Source organism: Misgurnus anguillicaudatus, chromosome 18, assembly GCF_027580225.2.
Source record: "Misgurnus anguillicaudatus chromosome 18, ASM2758022v2, whole genome shotgun sequence".
Taxonomy (NCBI): domain Eukaryota; kingdom Metazoa; phylum Chordata; class Actinopteri; order Cypriniformes; family Cobitidae; genus Misgurnus; species Misgurnus anguillicaudatus.
In genome coordinates, this window is record NC_073354.2 from 6395027 (window position 1) to 6414559 (window position 19533).

General features: G+C 39.2%; 1 protein-coding gene across 1 annotated transcript in view; it reads left to right on the plus strand.

Annotated features, from left to right (window-relative positions):
- Nucleotides 1-18804, plus strand: part of LOC129429907 (protein NLRC3) — a 47170-nt gene extending 28366 nt beyond the window's left edge. The window contains exon 7 of the mRNA XM_073855679.1: nt 16951-18804. Within this exon, the coding sequence (XP_073711780.1) occupies nt 16951-17480 (530 nt within the window). The 3' untranslated portion in view covers nt 17481-18804. The remainder of the gene's footprint in view (nt 1-16950) is intronic.
- Nucleotides 18805-19533: the final 729 nt, after the last annotated feature.

Below are 19533 nucleotides of genomic sequence, written 5' to 3' on the forward strand. Positions count from 1 at the left end.
GCTGTTGCACTAGCATTGCATGTGGATTCATACGCGATTTAATGCAGCATACGCAAGCCCTGCATCTAAACAGTTGCGTCTAGTTCAAATGTGAAAGTAAAATGCGCAAGTCTGCATGCGCATTTATAATACCAGTATTACCGGGTTTGTCATGTGCTGATTTACCGGTGGGGAAATTCTGTCACCACAGCAACCCCAGCACACAGAAAGTGTTCTTGTTGCTTCATAAAATGAAGATTGAACAATTATAGTCACACAGGACTGTTTAAATTAGGTCTTCAGTGTCTTTCTGAGTCTTGAATCTGGTAGTTGCTTTGCTGTCAATTGGGGGTCAGAAAACTCTTGAATTTCATAAAAAAATTCTTAATCTGTGTTCTGAAGATGAACGAGGGTCCTACGGAATTACATGAAGGTGAGGAGTTTTGTAGTGAAAAATGATCTGTTGTTTCCTTTCGTGCATGGTTCATACAACATGCGTCACTAACTGATGGCTATAAAGGAAAACCTCTTTCACTGAAATACTGAAGCTTTATTGAACCACGTCAATGCAATGCACTTGCAATGGTGTTCCAGCGCACCAGTTGGGATAGGTTCTTGCCGCTATATAATGCACGCTGAATGGAACTGCCTCAGAATTGTTCTCCTACACCACAACGACAAGCCTTCTTACCACTGATCGTCCCCTCCTTTGTTCCGGTGAGTACTGAGTACTCTGTACTCAACATCGAAGAAAGATTTCGCGGTGAAAGTGTTGCCAACTGCAGGAAAAACATGTAACAAAGGTCAGCCAGTAAGTAAGAGTTGTGCAGTAAGTAAACCTCACTTCCCAACTTCAAGAGGTGCTCTAGCAACAGACGTTAAAGGCCTTACACCTCCTTGTTAGTGCGCCCCACCAACATACTGGACCAATCGCCAGTTTGAGTCTTGCTCGGTGTGGGTATAATTACGACTGGTTACATATACCCACCAATCAGTGTTGGGTGTAACTAGTTACTAAGTAATTAGTTACTGTAAATATATTATTTTTCCTTTGAAAAAGTAAAGTAAAGGATTACTCTTATTTTTCTTGTAATCTAATTACAGTTACTTCTGATGTAACTAAATACTGTGTATGGACTCTGAACAATTATATATACTATAATACAATAGTGGATTTAACATGGTTTAAGTTTACAATTCTCACTATTAACTCGTTGATTATTAGCATTAATATTAATGAGATGCTGGCTGTTTATTAATACTTAATAGCACATATTAATGCCTGATTCTGCAAAACCTTATTCTACATTCTAACCCTTCCCATTTCTACCAATTCTTAAAATTTATAACTTCTTTAGTATTAGCAGTTGGAGTATATTGAGGCAAAAGTAGTTAATAGTCAGTTAATAGAGAGAATTGAACCTTAAAGTGGGACCAGAATAATTTAAGTACTTTTATATATTATTTAGTCGAGCCATTTCAAGCCTATCCTTGTATCATGTACTAAATAGGATTTAGAAAGTAATTAGTAATAAGTAATTAAATACTTTTTGGAGAGAGTAATTTGTAAAGTAATCTAATTACATGATTGAAGATGTAATTAGTGACTAGTAATTAATTACTTTTTTGAGTAACTTACCCAACACTGCCACCAATAGCACGTTTTAGGCTCGATATGACTTGTTAGACTCGTTTTTACTTTTTCTCGGATTGATTTTTAAATGCTGTTTAGTACTGCTTCAAAGTGGGTGGGATTATAGACTTATTATTACAGTTGCACCACCTCTACTTCTGTGATATCATTGTAACACACAACACAGGAACAATGGAGCAAGTGATGGAATAGTGTTCTTGATTTTGGCTTTAAAACAGATGTGGGTATTTTTGCTGCTAAAAGGGAGTTTGGGAACTTGTACAACAAAGCATAAATGACGGCATCACTTGATTTTCTCCATGGCACACAAGGGTAAGCTCTTGCATTTAGCAATGACATTGGTAGTGATGATTCTCTCTGACCAATCAGAGATCTGCGGTTGTTATACGTCAAGTTTTAGTATCGGTCACTAAAAAATATCCCACATACTATGTATTTTACAAAGTGGAAAACCCCCAAAAAGTGTGCCGTACTATGCAGTGAAAAAACACCACCAAGTGCAAGAATCTTAACTTAGTAGTATTTACTTAGCTTGCTGGCAGTTTTACACCAGTGCATTCTGTCATTATATACAGCCGCATTTCAATGGCCCCTTTCAGTTTTTCTAGATTTACTATTTATAGGTATGTGTTAAAGTAAAATTATAATTTTTGTTTCATTCTGTCAAATACTGACAACATTTCTGCAAAATTCTTAAAAAAAGATTTTTTTTATTTGTATTTATTTCCTGAAAATTGAAACACTATCAATATTTTAAAAAATAGTTTTTGAATACTCAATTCTACAGAGAAAACAAGTTCAAATCCATTTCTCATTAACAAAATACTAATGTTTTTACGTGTACTTTAGGAAAAATTTAAAAATGAATGATCACATCATGAATCACATCTTTCATGGATCATTTCATGCTCTAAGTCTTTTACATTTGCTGTTGGGTGACGTTATGTCACTCCAAGGTTTGGTTTTGTTGAAATTCAAAAGACACTGGACTGAAATGGTAACTGTAGCAAAAGGTGTGTTCGAAATCGGCTGTGGCTGGATGTAACCGATCGGCGAGATTAGCCGCGTGCAGGTGGGGAGGAGCTGAAACAGGAGACGTGAAGTCGGACGCGCTGTGGTTCCCGTAGTTTGCTGCATTTACGTCAGGCATGGCTGATCACGTGCCGTTTGCTTGCTTAATCGCATTAAACATGATTTGTAAGATGTAAACTACATAAAAAGTGAATTATACTGTTTTGAATGTCCGTGTATGAGCATGAGTGGAACTAAAGAGGCTTACAGCATCTGTTTTTACAAGAATAAAGTTTAACATAAGCATATATTATTTAAATACCAATGTTGTGGGGTCTACGTTTTTTATCCATTTTATTTTGATGAACATGACACAATATAACATCGCGACTACATGAAAAGAGTACTACATGTATGTTATAAAAATACAGATTTGTGAGCATTTGTGGAACTGACGGCGTGAAAATACACACGAAACACACGTGATTGTTGTCATGTGGTGAATCCGACCAATCTTGAACAGCTGTGTCGTCATTACAGCCCGTGCAGCTCCTCTTCGGAAACTGCGCTGGCTAACTCAGGCGGCTGATCTCGAATCGCTCTCGCGGTACTTAAAAACCATATGACGCAGTCACGTGCCTGCAGCGCCAGCTTAAGTCGGACAAAATTACTAACCGGAATGCACTGCTTCAAGTCAGCCACCGATCGGTCTGCGCAGCGCCGCATGAAGTCGAACACACCTAAAGTCTCCTGACCCCGCCCTCTCGTCTCTTCAATTATCCTATTATTGTTTCATGATTATCACCTGTTCCCCTCTTGATTTGCTCCCTTATTTAATACCTCTTTGATTGTTGTCCTGTGCTTGTTCGTTTTGTACTTTACATGCGAGAAGTTTACTCTATTGTCAAGTGTAGTTTATTGTCTAGTTTATAGTCAAGTTTTGTGTTTAGTCTGTCTTGTGTTAAAATATCTTGTTTATGTTGTTTGCTCCCTCGTGGGGTTTTGTTTCCTGTTTTTGATTATTTAATAAAAGTCTTTTTGTGAAACTGCTGTATGCACTTGGGTTCTGTCCTCCCGTTACCTGACACTAGGGCTGTGACGATGCATCACGTTCCCCATTAAAAAGACCTGCCTGAAATCGATTCTGAGTCGCAAGCAGACATGGGGACTTGTGACTTGGTGACTTGGACTCGAGTCGACTTGAGTCGCTATTTTTGTGACTTGTGACTTGACAAAAATCAAATACTTGAGACTTGACTCGGACTTGGAAGTTAAAGACTCGGGACTTGACTTGACTTGAGACACGATGACTTGAATGACTTGAGTGTTAATTCACATCATGTTTTCAGTTAAAATATATAAACTATTTAAAAAAATAAAGTTGACCCAGCTGGAGCGCAGGCTGAGAACGGCATTGTCATGACTGAATCACGACACTATCATCAGTCATGCCCTCTCGTACCTTACGCACACCACACCCACTTAGAACAGATATCAACATGTCAGCCGGAGGGGTAGCGAGGATCATCGCTTTCGGCTTCAACATGATGGCAAAAGACGAACAGTGCGATGCAAGACATGCAACATTAAAATCACGGGCAGCCACAACCTCCAATTGCGTCCTTCATTTGAAGAGCCATTCTGCCCAGTAAGTGCTTGTCAATTTGTTAATATCTGGTTAGTTGGTAGTTAGCTAATGTAATAATAGCTAAAGTAGCCATTAACCCTCATCATACTGTGTTGGGGACAAATGTGTGCAAAATAATTTTGATTTATTTTTTTAAAATACTTCCCTTGATCTGAGCGGTATAAGACTTGACTACTTTTTCTACGTTTGCCACCTGAACACATATACACACACAGAGAAAAAATACTGGATTCTACAATGTTAAGAGCGGTTCACATATTGCGTCTTTTGCGCCCTCAGGTTCGTTATTTCAAATATAAGCGCGGAAGAGATTACAATTTTGTTTGATTCCATGATGTATTTTACTGAAAATTAGTATTTCTTTATATCTTTATATTCTATATATCTTTATTAAAGGGATACTTCACCAATTTAGCATTCAGCTTTGTACCTGTAGAAACCCGGCAGTATTACTGAATGACCATGTTTCCCTCCCTCATTTCCCCCTGAGAGGAGAGATATCTGCATTTTGGTTCTGCAAAAAAGTCCTCCGATGATGTAATATGACGATTTTTGCATCATCTGAGGACTTTTTTGCAGAACCAAAATGCAGATATCTCTCCTCTCAGGGGGAAATGATGGAGGGAAACATGGTCATTCAGTAATACTGCCGGGTTTCTACAGATACAAAGCTGAATGCTAAATCGGTGAAGTATCCCTTTAAGATCAGATTCTGCAGGTAAAATTACAATAATAAGGTGACTTCACTTGGACTTGACTTGACCTACTACAGGACTTGACTTGACTTGACTTGACTTGACTTGACATAGCCTGTGACTCGACTTGACTTGCCCAAGAAAAAAAATACTTGGGACTTACTTGAGACTTGAAAGTTCAGACTTGAGACTTACTTGAGACTTGCACATGTGTGACTTGGTCCCATCTCTGGTCGCAAGGCTCCAATTCTGTGTTTCATGCACAGCTTGTGCATGTACTACGACTCTGTGATCAGTAGGAAGTCCTTATCAATCTAAAGTCACTATGAGTTTGAGTCGTTTATAATAAGAATTTAATAAAGCAACACTCGCCAAACACAATCATACCTGAAAATACCTGAAACAATCTGAAGAACAGCTATATAAATATCCCTTTAAGACATTTCCTGGAATAGCGTTTGTAATGCTGCTTCTTCTGTGGCACAAATGGCGTTTCTACACGAGAGCGCCCTCTGGGTTTTGGATGTGGCGCCATTTCACCGTAATTCATTCAAATTCATTCATTGAGAAAACGCGCATTTGCACGATTAATCATCACAGCCCTACCTGACACCTGAATTATTCAATATACAGTAGCTTCAAGCTTCAGTAGTCCATGTGAAAGCGGTTTTCCCCTATGGCTCCAGCTACTATGTAATGTCTCTTTCCATTTTCCCAGGCAACCAAGATTACACTCACAAACGAGTTTTTTCTGTAGATTGTGCTTCACTGATGTTATTACCATATGCAAACTTTGCACGTTTGGTGTACAAATGTATTTGTTTTGTTTGTATTTTCCCTGTGCACATTTAAAATGTCCTAAAGGCATTTTCTTTCTCTACAGTGAGTACAGTAATGATCCGGCCCCGGTTCAGTGCAGTTATGATGATGTTCTGAAGAGAGTCAAAGATGTTTTCAAGGCCAGCATGAAGAACAAGAATAAAAATATATTTGAGGGAATCCAACAAGAGAATCAAACCCTCCTGAACAGTATTTACACACAACTGTACATCATAGAGGGAGAGAGAGAAGGAGTGAATGAAGAACATGAGGTTTTACACATGGAGAAAAAGGCCAGAACACAACACTCACAAGACACTCCAATAAACTGCAATGACATCTTTAAAACCTTACCTGAACCAAGATATAAAATGGAGAAAAGGAGGAGGAAAAACAAAATCAAGAGCGTTCTTACTAAAGGCATCGCTGGAATCGGAAAGACTGTTTCTGTGCAGAAGTTTATTCTGGATTGGGCCGAGGAAACAGCCAATCAGGATGTAGATTTCATGTTTGTGCTTCCTTTTAGAGCGCTGAACTTGATTAAAGATGACCAGTACAGTCTTCACAAACTTTTGCTTGACTTTCATCCTGAACTTCAAGATCTGCATCCAACGATTTTTGAGGAGTGTAAAGTTGTGTTCATCTTCGATGGTTTAGATGAAAGCAGAATCGAGCTGAAGTTTTTAGAGTCTGTGGATATTTTTAATATTACTCAGACATCATCAGTGGCTGTTTTGATAGCAAACCTCATGAAAGGAGATCTGCTTCCATCTGCTTATATTTGGATTACCTCTAGACCAGCAGCAGCCAATCAGATTCATCCTAAATATATAAACCGTGTGACGGAAATCCAGGGATTCAATGATTCTCAGAAGAAGGAATATTTCAGGAAGAGAATCAGTGATGAACATCAAGCCAGCAGAATCATCTCGCACATTAAAACATCAAGAAGCCTCCACATCATGTGTCACATACCGGTCTTCTGTTGGATCTCAGCCACTGTCCTTCAAAAAGTCCTGAAAGAAAATGACAAATCAGAAATCCCTAAAACTCTGACTGAAATGTACATACACTTCCTAAACGTCCAAACTAATGTAAGAAGTCAGAAGTATGACGAGAGAGATGAGAAAGATCCAAAGAAACTTCTGCAGTCCAACAGAGAAGTGCTTTTGAAACTATCTGAACTGGCTTTCAAACAGCTGATGAAGGGCAATGTGATGTTTTATGAAGAGGACCTGAGAGATTGTGGCATTGATGCCACTGAGGCAGTGAGATATTCTGGGACTTGCACAGAGATCTTTAAACAGGAATCTGTGATTTATCAGAGGAAAGTTTACTGCTTCATACATCTGAGCTTTCAGGAGTTTCTTGCCGCTTTCTATGTGTTTTACTCTTATTTAATAAACACAACCGAGACACTGAAGATGTTTGATTCACTTTATTTTTTGCTTAAAGGAGCTGTAGAGAAAGCCCTGGAGTGTAAGAATGGACACCTGGATCTTTTCCTCAGATTTCTGCTTGGTATTTCCCTTGAGTCCAATCAAAGATTGTTGCAGGGTTTACTGCCACACACAGAAGAAAGCACAAAGATCATCCAGAAAACTACTGCTTACATCAAAAACAAAATCAAAGATGGATATGGTCTCTCAGCTGACAGATCCATCAATCTTTTCCTTTGTCTGTTTGAAATGAACGACCAGACTCTGTACAGGGAGATTCGAGAGTTTCTAAAGTCTGAGAGAAATTCAAGAAATCAAATCTCTGCTGCACATTGCTCGGCCATAGCCTATATACTTCAGATGTCAGAGGAGGTGATGGATGAGCTGGACCCCAAAAAATACAACGCATCTGAAGAGGGTCGAAGAAACCTGTTGCCAGCTCTGAGAAACTGCAGGAAAGCACTGTGAGTCCCTTACAGAAATGAATTTAGAGTATGTGTTGACAAATCGTATAATTACATTTGTCATAATGCGAATCTTATCTGACATCTTAGCTAGCCACATTTTTAAGTCCTGTCCGTTGTTTTGTAAGATTACCCACATGACTTCTACAAAATAATGATATGAAGTTCTGTTCATAACTAAAAAGTCTATCTATCACCCCATTTGTAATGTACAATACAACATAGACTTAATCATCACCAAACACTCAAAGTTGCCCCCTTCACTTGTCAGACAAAGTTTCACGCACTGTCTTAGGGATAGTTCACCCCAAAATTAAAATTTGCTGTTTATTTACTCACCCTGAGGCCATCTGATATGTTTGTGACAGTTTTTCTTCATTAGAACAAAAACCCCAGTGCTCTGAGATTCGTATATTGCAAGTCAACAGATCTGCCACTTTGAGAGAGTTATAAATCAGATATATCCAATACAAAAGTAATCCCCACAACTCCTGGTGACATATTGATGTTTTGTGAAGCCAATTGATTGTTTATCGCAAGAAATTGAATGTTATTTACAACATTATTAACATTAACATTAATGCAGAGCCTCTGCTTAACATGAGCTCAATCTTCTTTATGTGGCGTTTGGTGGTGGTTGGCAAATACAGAAGGTGCACTTTACCCTCCAGCTCTATAGGTGGCACTGAGAGGCTGTGCAGCCACCAACCACCACAAGTAGAAGATCGAGCTCAAGTTTAGCCGTTTTGGTTAGAAGGAATAAAGTTACAGGCTAAATCTTATGAAATGTTGGGTTTAGGGTTGGGTTTGTGGGTAAAATTAGAATGAAAACATCAGTTCTGGCTAGATGGAATACAGCTACTAATGAAATTCCATGAAATGTAGGGTTTAGGGCAGGGCTGCGCAAGCTGGGTCCTGGAGGCCCGATGTCCTGCAGAGTTTAGGTCCAACTATAATCAAACACAACTGAAGCAGCTGATTAGGGTCTTACTATACATACTAGAAACTTCCTGGCAGGTGTGCTAACCCAACTTCCGTCAACACACCTGCCTGAAAGTTTTTAATTGGCTGGATTAGGTGTGTTTGATCAGGGTTGGAACATAACTGCAAAGACACCAGCCTTTCAGGAGCAGCATTGGACACCCCTAGTTTAGTGGTTAGATTAGGATGAAAACACTGCTTATCCTGCGAGATTTCACAAGATTTCAGAATTTAGCTGTATCGCTTCCAGCCACAACCATGGCTTGCAAGGCCCTGCATTAATGCTAAAAATGTTGTGGATAACGTTCACTTTCTTGCAAAAATCAATCGATTGGCTTCACAAGACCTCAATATGTCACAAGGAGTCATGGGGATTTGTCATGATTCTTCAAGGACAGAACCCAGGCGCAGAGAGCAAATGGAAACTTTATTGTAATAACAGAACGGGGAAAAGCAAAAACCCATGAGGGGCAACAAAACTGAGGACAAAGCAGATAAAAAAAAGACAGGACTAAACCCTATACTAAACAAAACTTGACTAGTCTTAACTCTGATATCAACACAGTATTAAACATTGCACGTGAACAGACGAACCTAGCCTGGCTCCGCCCTCCTATCCGCTTAATTTTCATTTAGCTTCAGAACAACGTCTGGTACTGCTGTAAAGAGTTTCGTTTTCTCCGGCAAAAATCTGCAGGTCCAATCAGCGAACAGCGGGGAGTGGCTAAGAACGCAGACGTTGAGGTTGTGCGCCAGACTGAGTGACATACGTCACGACCAAACGTTAGCGATTGGTTATGGCAGATTCAGAGTGACTCTGGGCAGATCCAATAGTTTTAAACTTCAACAGAGGACCCTCCTTAACGGAAGAAACGCTTTGCAATGGAGCGTGGCCAGACTCTCTGTACAAATGAAATGAATGTAAGAGAGTCTGGTTGCACCAGACTAAGACGAACCAGCACAGGACAGCAAACACAAGGGCATTAAATAGGAAAGCAAATAATGAGGGCAACAGGTATGGGGCATGAATCAAATAATAAGGCTAATTAATGTGGAGAAAGGGGGGCGGGGTCTAGAGAGCAGATGGCACACCTAAACAAAAAATGTCCATGTGCTTCTACACCTAACATGTGTGACTGCCATGATCCTGTCACAATAAGCTGCAGGTTTAGCAGGGGGTTTGGGGGGGGGCACCTCCAGGGGGGACAAACCAAGGCAGGGCTTAGCCAGGAGTGATGGGAAACAAAATGGGGCAAGACAGAGTTCCAGAGCATAAATGGGACAGGAAAAGGAGTAGACGAGGGAAAACCAGGGCCTGGGGGAACCAGGGCTAACAGGGTAGGGAACAGAGTTCAAGGAGGACATTTAAACTGAGGCATGGGACCAGGCTGAGAAACTGGGTGACGGCAGTACAGGGGAGGCTGAAGGAGATGCTGAGACAGGTGTGCTGGCACATCAGGGGATGCTGCAGCTGATGGAAAAAACAGTGGCAGGGAGGCTGCACAAAGGCTAACTGGGGTGACGGCTCTCGGGAGTCACTGTGGGTGGAGCTGGGTCCTCCGGGGACACCACAGCCATGACGCAGTTCTCTTGTATCAAAGGCAGTGGGACAGGTGTTTCAGTCCTGGTTGGACCCTGGACTCCTTATGGCGCATCGTGTACTGCAGGGGGCAGGACCTCCACCACAAAGGCTTGCACGTTTGCCTTCCTCTGATGGAGGCTGAAGAGAACATGGGCCTGGTGTCTCTGTAGGGCGAAGAGGGAAGTGTCCATTGCAGTCTGCTGGGTTCTTAGATTGCAGGAAATAAACATAACACTTTATTATAATAATAGAACAGGGAAAAAACATAAGAGGGCAACACAACTGAGAACAGGGCAGGTAAAAGAAAGCCATGATCAGAAAACCAGTACAGGACAGCACACACAAGGGCATTAGATAGGGAAGCAAATCATGAGGTATGAGGCATGAATCAAATAACAAGGCAAAATATAGCTGCAAGCAGCAATTGCGGGGCCAAGCACCTTCAGCGCAATGAGCACCCAAAGCACAGCAAAAACCACACGACGCCGCAAATGTGCAAAGCGCAGAAAGCGCGCAATACAGAGGCCGAACCCGAAGCAAAGCAAATGCAGAGCAGAACCACTGCAGTACGGAGCAACAACAATAAAGATGGCAAAAATATAACACGTGTGGAAAACCAGACAGGTCGAGAAGAACGTGTTAAAGTGAACACAAAAGGAAATCTCAATAAGTGAAAGTAAGAGCTGGGATTCGAACCCATGACCTCAGGTTCCCAAAGCCCAGCAGTTACCGCATGCGCCACTGAGTAAACGATTAAACCCCTGAGTTGGTGTGTCCAAGCTATAGAATAGAGATATAGAGCTGTAAACATTTATATCCAGCAATTACCAAAAGTGCAGAAATGACAACAGAGAGCACAAATAACTGAAATACAATGTATAGTATGAGATTCACAAAACTTAAGTGAGAAAAAAGTTAAGACAAAATATCACTGCACATGGGATTCGAACCCATGACCTCAGAATCTCATGGCATGTGGTTAACCAGATGCACAACTCAGTTAACACAGCTCAAAGGGCAGCAAAAAAACAGCTTAGGTGCTGCAAGGATTGACATGTGCCAATCAACACAGATGCAGAACTGACAGTGCAGAGCAGAACTAACAGAAATACAATGTATATGAGAATCAAAAAGCTCAAGTGAGATTGAAGGCAAGAAGATCATTCTGTATAGTAATGCTATACAATGTAATATACAGTCACATTCATTTACTATGACAAATAGACAATGTCACAGGCACGGTCAACTTTGGAGTGGTATTTCTAAGAAAGAGAACAGAATATCAAAAATCTGTTCGGTCATTTCTGTGTGGATTGCTCCAAACATTATACGAGCAGTACCTGGCATAAAATAAACAAAATTTGTAAAAGGAGTAGCGAAAAAATCATCTACCATATGCTTTACAATAACACATGAACAGAATGTTGAAAAATGACAAACGAGGTATCGTTGCAATCGGCATAAACCAGTGAATACAATTTCACAAAGAAATTAATATCAGACAAAGTATTCAGAAGTTAAAAGCAGTTCCATAAGAACTGTTATAGTTTATAACCCCTAGGTGGCGCTGTACTCTGACTTCCCAGGTACCTTCAGGACATCATGTCGAAGCTTCTTACTAATTTTTGCGCGGATATGTCCAATAGTTCAAAAAATATAACAAATTATGTGAAATTCCAAAATGGCGGACAGGCGGTTCGGTCAAACCCGGCATAATACACATCGACAGATGTGGCATGAGGTAAGCAATCCATAGACATCAAGATCATAATTTTCTGACAAACAGTTCAGAAGTTATGGGCAAAAATAGCCTATTTTCATATCTCATGACCCATAGGTGGCGCTGTCACCAAATTTGGCATGAACCCCAAGTTCATGGTCCACATGAAGTGTACCAAATTTCATTTCAATTGATCAAAGAATGACCGAGCTACAGCTTCAGAACCATTTTTGCGTCAACCTCGTTAAGTTTGCGAATTTATTACTTTTGAACAAAGATAACCTGTGCCAAATTTCATAACAATTGAACCAAATTTGAAGGAGGAGTAGCGAATAAACGGAATACTGTACATTTCAAAATGGCCGTTACTGTAATGGGTGGAGTTTTACTGTAAGGTATTAAAAACAACAAGCATGAGGAGAGCAATCACGTGTACTAAGTAGAATTTTCATAGATCAAGCGGATCAGCAGTTATAACCATTTGAACATTGAATTTTTGCACTGCTGGTGGCGCTATAGAGTTAGGACTAGAGACCCCATTTTTGGTCACATGACTTTTTAAGACCACCACTACAACTCTGCCAAATTTCATCATTTTCCTACGTACGGTTCATAGGGCTGCCATAGACTCCCATTGGGGAAGAAGATGAAGAATAATAATACTGACAGTTCCAATAGGTGCCTCAGCACCTTCGGTGCTTGGCCCCTAATTAACAAGGGGGCTGGGGCTGGAGATGAGACAGAAGAGCACATGTGCTTTCACACATAACACATGGGACTGCCATGATCCTATCACAATAAGCTAGACAACTATGACAAAGGAGACAGGATCATGACAGGGGTTACTTTTACATTTTTTGTATAAAGAGTGGCAAATCCATTGACTTGCATTATATAAATCGCAGAACAATAAGGTTTCAGATAAATATCATCTTTATTCTACTACTGAAGGGAACATGTCACCAACATATCAGATGCCCCGAGGGTGAGTAAATAAACCGGGTAGATGGGTTTCTACAATTGCCTAGCCATGTTTCTCATAGATCAACATACAGAAACTGTGTTTGCTACCCTTTAGGTTCGCTGACTGTAATCTTACAGATCAGTCATGTGAAATTGTGGCTTCAGCATTACGTTCATCAGACTCTCGGCTGAGAGAACTGGACCTGAGTAACAATGACCTGCAGGATTCAGGAGTAAAGATCCTCTGTACTGGACTAGAGAGTCCGCACTGTAAACTGGAGATACTGAAGTATGTAATAGTTTTCTCTATTAGAATTTAACAGTGCTGTTTTTCCACTAAGATGAACGTTTTACACATTATGCCATCTTTCCATAATCAGTAATAAGCAGTAATAATGTTTATTAGGACTGTGCAATGAATGGTTTTTGATTTTCAATTTTGATTTTGGATTCAAACAATTATTGTGCTATTAAAATAGAAATTACGTCCTGCTGGACCACTGTGTTTGTAAGGAACTTTGGAGGCACCACGGCTTTGGCACATGTAGTCTATGGCAACACTTACTTAATAAAAAGGTGAAATAAATGCATGTTTTAAAAATCACAGAGTAATATCTCTCTCTGTAGATTGTCTGGCTGTTTAGTGACAGAAGAAGGCTGTTGTTTTTTGGCCTCAGCTCTGAGATCAAACCCATCTCATCTGATCGAGTTGGATCTGAGCTACAATCATCCTGGAGACTCAGGAGTTCAGATGCTCTCTCATTTACTGAGAGATCCACACTGCAGACTGGACAAACTCAAGCATGTTGGGCAAAAATGACTATGACATGGTTAATGTGTGTGTGCGGGGAGGGTGGTGGGTAGTTGTCCAAGTAGCTGGCAGTTATCTGTTAGCAGAGTTTATTGTTGCATTTACATAAAAGAGAATAAAGTTGGCACACCACAGCTCCAAAGAAAACTTTTAATATGTTATCATATTAAAACATATTAAAAGTTTAGTTTGAAGCTGTGGTGTGCCAACTTTTTTCTCTTTTGTTGAAAACTGCTGCTTGAAGTACCCACTTTGAGCCTTGTGCCACTTAGATGTGCACATTTTTTGTTTCTTTTGCATCTACATAAAACAGATAGGACACTTGACTTTATATGCACTTGATTGTATTTTAAATCATAAAATAGGAAGCTTGTTATCAATAAACCATCTACTCTTTCACAACACTGCACAGCAAAATCACGGGTGTTAAAATAACACCCACTGTGTCAGATTTAACACCGGCAAAGTGTGTATATGTGTCCACACTACACTGTGTTAATTAAGTAAAAAGTTTAGTGTTAATTTAACAACACCCATTATATGTTAATTCAACACTCAATATTGTTAAATGTTACACTTGTTCAACACTATTCATTGTTGTTTCCACACTACACTGGTGTTGGCACACAAATACAGTGTTAAAAATTAACACTCCTAATTTAAGGTCAACACCAGTGTAATGTGAATTCAATAATTTCAAGTAAAGTGTTAAAACACTTTTGGTCCTTTTCAGTAGAACTTTTGTTGCTATTGGGTTGTTTCTATAAAAGAAAAATGGCAAGAAATATTGCAAATTTACATTGATACACAAAACACTACGCATTTAAAACACTGCTTATTTAAATACCTCAGCTACAATTAGAAACAAAATACAGTATAGAGACAGAGCGCAGTTATGCAAATTTGAAAACCACGCCCACCGGGGGGGAACGCGATCCAACCGTCTCCATTGAGTTTGTATTGCGAGAAGCCGCCTCCTTGTCATTTCTGGCTTATAACAAAAAACTGAATAATGCCTAAAAGCTGCTGTGTGACAATATGTACAGCTAACAAGCCAAAGAACCCAGACATAAGTTTTTATAAGCTGTCGAGCCGTAAAACCCAGTCTTTAAGGAGAATAAAGTGGATCGCCGACTACGTTTCCCTCTAGTGGACGCAGTTCTACTAATAGAAGTACTATGAAAAGTTGACTGTATCCATTTTTGTGTCTTTAAACGCTCGTTTTTTGGGGTCGACAGCTTATAAAAACTTATTTACAGATTAAACTTAAAAACAGATTAATACCTAAAAGCTGCTGTGTGACAAGGTGTACATCTAACAACCCAAAAAAAACAAATACGTTTTTATAAGCTTTCAACTTCAAAAAAACGAGCGTTTAAAGACACAGAAATGGAAACAGGCAACTTTTCATAGTACTCCTATTAGTAAAACTGCGTCCAATAGGGGGAAACGTAGTCGGCGATCCACTTTGTTCTCCTTGAGGACTGGGTTTTGCGGCTCGGCGGCTTGTAGGGACTTGTTTCTGTGTTCTTTGGCTTGTTGGCTGTACATATTGTCACACAGCAGCTTTTAGGCATTATTCAGTTTTTTGTTATAAGCCAGAAATGACAAGGAGGCGGCTTCTCGCAATACAATGTCAATGAAGACGGTTGGATCGCTTTCCCCCCGGTGGGCGTGGTTTTCAGGTTATGACGCGCTGCGCTCTGTCTCTATGGAATAATGAAAGTTATCTTATACACAGCACAGTGATATGAAAACCACATATTATAAGGTCTTTAATATATTAATTGAGAGTTAAAACATTAGCCACCCTACTAAAAACTTGCACATTAAAATACACAGCAGTTACCTACTGGCAAGCAAAAATGCTTATCCTTCACAATACTAAAGATTTTACCATTTAAAAAAACCATTTCAATTTCAATAGATGTTTTATTTTTCTTAAATACATTCCAACCTGGTATTTAGTACTGTAGTTGTTTTACTCATGATGTAGTGGAAGGCTGCATCAATGGTCTTCATCATGCAGGGAATGGCTTTTTGGTCCAGAATGATGCAAAAATTCTGAATGCAACTTCTGTTCCCAATGCAGAGCAGGCAGGGCTGTGCTGATCCATCTCCCTTAAAGCATGGATTGATGCATATCACCTAAGAGTGTTTTAAAATCGTTTTTTTTATTCATCTTACAAATGTTACACTTACTGAAAATGTTTGAATTAACAATATCTGTTATTTATGAACTTGTATGCATTTATATGGGGAGAACAATGCAAGCAAACTAAGTGCTGAATACATAACTAGAACAAAATACCAACAAACCTACACAATCAGCACAATCAGTAGCTTCAGTTGCATTGACTTTTTTCAGTCTTTCTTCCTTTTACAAATGAAGGCAAGAGGTGAATGAGCCAGGGAAGAGCTGCCACATAACTGTCCCATCCTAGCCAAACAGAATTTAAACATCCACAACCCATGAGAAATAAGTATACAGTTAAAGTCTCCTCACATCCTGATAGAAATCACTATGTTAAGTTGTTTAAATGTATTTGTAGAAATTTATGTAATCTATGAAAGGAGTAGAATCAAAAAATGTTCTCCCGAAAGAGAATAAATGTGTGTTTACCTAATATTTTGATTTAAAAATATTTTGGTGGGTCCAAAAACAGATTAGATTGATTTATGTGGGTATGAAAAGTTTGGTAACGCCTGGTTTAGAACCTGCTCCTCATTATGACTGAACATATAATCATCATGTGTTAATGCATTCATCACACTTGCATTAGTAAGTTAAGATGACATGCTGTTTTGTGGCTTACACTTTTTTTTGGAAATGAGGAGAACGTTTTGCATAGTCTCTTATTTCAAAACAATAAAATGTGGCCTCTTCAATAATAGGAAGTTACTAAATACTCTTTTAATAGCTTGTGTCTGTCAGGTTTTCCTCTTTGGAAAGCTCAATACAGTTGGTTAATAAACCTTTCATTGGGCTGTTATTATGTTTTGTCTTACCCTTCCTTGTTTCTTTGTCTTCTTCTCTATAGCTTGGATCATGGAGAGCACTTTAGGATCACGCCAGGATTACGAAAGTGTAGGTTTTTACTTTAACACAAAAACACAGGGTCTTGTACATATATTGATTATGTAGTGATGTCATAGATAATGTAATGTCTCCTCTCATCTACAGATGCATGTGATCTCACCGCAGATCCAAACACAGCACATATTCGTCTCCTTCTGTCGGAGGGAAACCGAAAGATAACGTGCGTACACGCGGAGCAGCCGTATCCCGATCATCCGGAGAGATTTGAGCATTATGAGCAGATTTTGTGTAAGGAGAGTCTGTCTGAACGCTGTTATTGGGAAGTGGACTGGAAAGGCTGGTGTCACATATCAGTGACGTATAAAGGAATCAGCAGGAAAGGAGGCAGCAACTGTAGGTTCGGACTGAATGAGAAATCTTGGAATCTTTACTGCTGTGACACAATTTACTCTGCGTGGCACAATAAAAAGAACGTTCCTCTTCCTTCATCTCACTCTCATAGAGTAGGAGTTTACCTGGACTGGACCGCCGGCGCTCTGTCCTTCTACAGCGTATCTGACACAAACGCACAAACATACACACACATATACACATTCAACTCTACATTCACGGAGCCTCTCTGCGCAGGATTTGGACTTTATTCAGATTCCTCTGTGTGTCTGTGTGAGATGTGAGGGAATAATGTCAACGTTGGAGGGAATGGTTATTAACATTTAGCAATTTAGATTTTTAAAATATGTTTTAAAACATGTCATGTTATTATGGCATATCAAAACATTTAGCTTCCAAAATTGAATCAATTTCTAATTCTTTCAAGTAGCAGTTCAAAAATATATTTTCTTTTGAAAAGTATGTTATAATATACCTTTTATATATAACATGTTATGAAATTAAGTTCGAATCCCGGCTCGAGGTCCTTTGCCGATCCCATACCCCTCTCTCCACCCTCTACTTTCCTGTCGTCTCTCAAATCTACTGTCTATCAATAAAGGCAAAAATGGCCCAAAAAATAATAATTATAAAAAAGCAATGTAAACATCGTAGGGGAGAGCGGGGTAAGTTGTCACACGGGTAAGTTGTCACACTGTTAATAACTCCAACACTAGAGGCTCTATCTCAAAAATCAAATAGCCACTTTATGTGACTTCTTCTTCTATAGTGAACTTCCTGTTCACATGTGGTCAAGATCACTGTAATCTGAGGTTAGCACAATTTTCTTATTTTTCTGCTTAAAAAGTAAAAAAAAATCACTTTACATTTTATGCAATACAACTTTGTTAGGTGTGAATGTTTAAAATGATTATTTTGCACAAAATAGAGGAGACCGTAAAGTGTCTTTTGATACTTTAGCTAAAGTGATATGATGAGCTAAACTTGAGATTTAGACAACATTAGCACACAAGTAAGTATGGGGCAAGTTGTCTCAATGACTTTGGGGCAAGTCGTCACATCTGATAACTTGCCCCTGTACAAACAAACACATCGAACATGCTCAGAAAACATGATATAGAAAAGAATAAGCCTCAATCTAGCAAAAAGCTGTTTCAAAAGAAAGGGAAGCAGAAATCTGGACCTATGAAAAACAAGGCAGCTAAAAGAAGAAAAATCATGCAAGAGTCATCATCAGATGATGAAGAGTGCTTCTGCCTCGTCTGTGTAGAGCCATTTTCAAAGAGTCGTCCAAAGGAGACCTGGGTAAAATGTGTAAAATGCAACAATTGGGCCCATGATGCTTGCACCTCAGGCCAGGCAATTTATGTGTGTCAGAATTGTGATTCTGGAGATGAGTCCTATTAGTCATACAGGGCATCTGTTTTGTTCAGAGGTTAAACATGTTAAGTTAAGCAAGTTATCTGCAGCGTTCCATTCAGTTATCTGGTTTTATGTGAAAGCCATAGAACATTTGAACCAAAGTTCAAAGTAAAGTGGTCTTGCCACTTAATTGAAATGTGCATTATTTGGATTGAAATAATTGTTTTTCCAGATTCTCCAGGCACGGATGTTTATATTTCCAGTTTGGTTTGAGTTTAAAAATTAAAATCAATATTCACAATTAAGTAGTTGTGTTCTTATTTTTAGATAATCTAGTGTGACAACTTACCCGCCCTAGTGTGACAACTTACCCTCCGATGGGGCAAATTGTCACAAGTGCACAGTCACTATTCAACAGTCTACAACTCTGTAATGAGATAAGATATAAAGATGTTATGAATACAACATATGTGCCCAAGACTTCCTTCTTTCATTTGGTATGAGATTTATACCATTTTGATGTATGGTGCTCAGTAAATGTTAGACAGTGTGAAAAGTGTGACAACATACCCCGCTCTCCCCTACACAAAAAATAGCAGTGCTGTTTAAAAAAAATAGCAGTTGCAACATTTTTCTCTGTAGACACTTATAAATCGAAGGAATTTTTTTACGATTTAACTTCATTTTAACTCTCAAGAGATACAAGGGACATTTTTATTTTTAAACCCGCTTGACTGTAATGATTGAATATTGCCCAAAATTGCCAAAGGTTAATCATTTTTTATACATTTTAGAATTTTGGTTTCAGTTTTTTAAATTAGCTTAAAATATCTGGGGCCCGTTCTTCGTACGTCGCTAACTCAGTTAGCTGGATTTGATTGTTGACGATTTGGCATGATCTTGGATCGTTTGGTTCTTCGAGGCTCATCCTAGAGTTGCTGTCATAGCAACAGGTCCGTAAGCTCAAACCTGCTC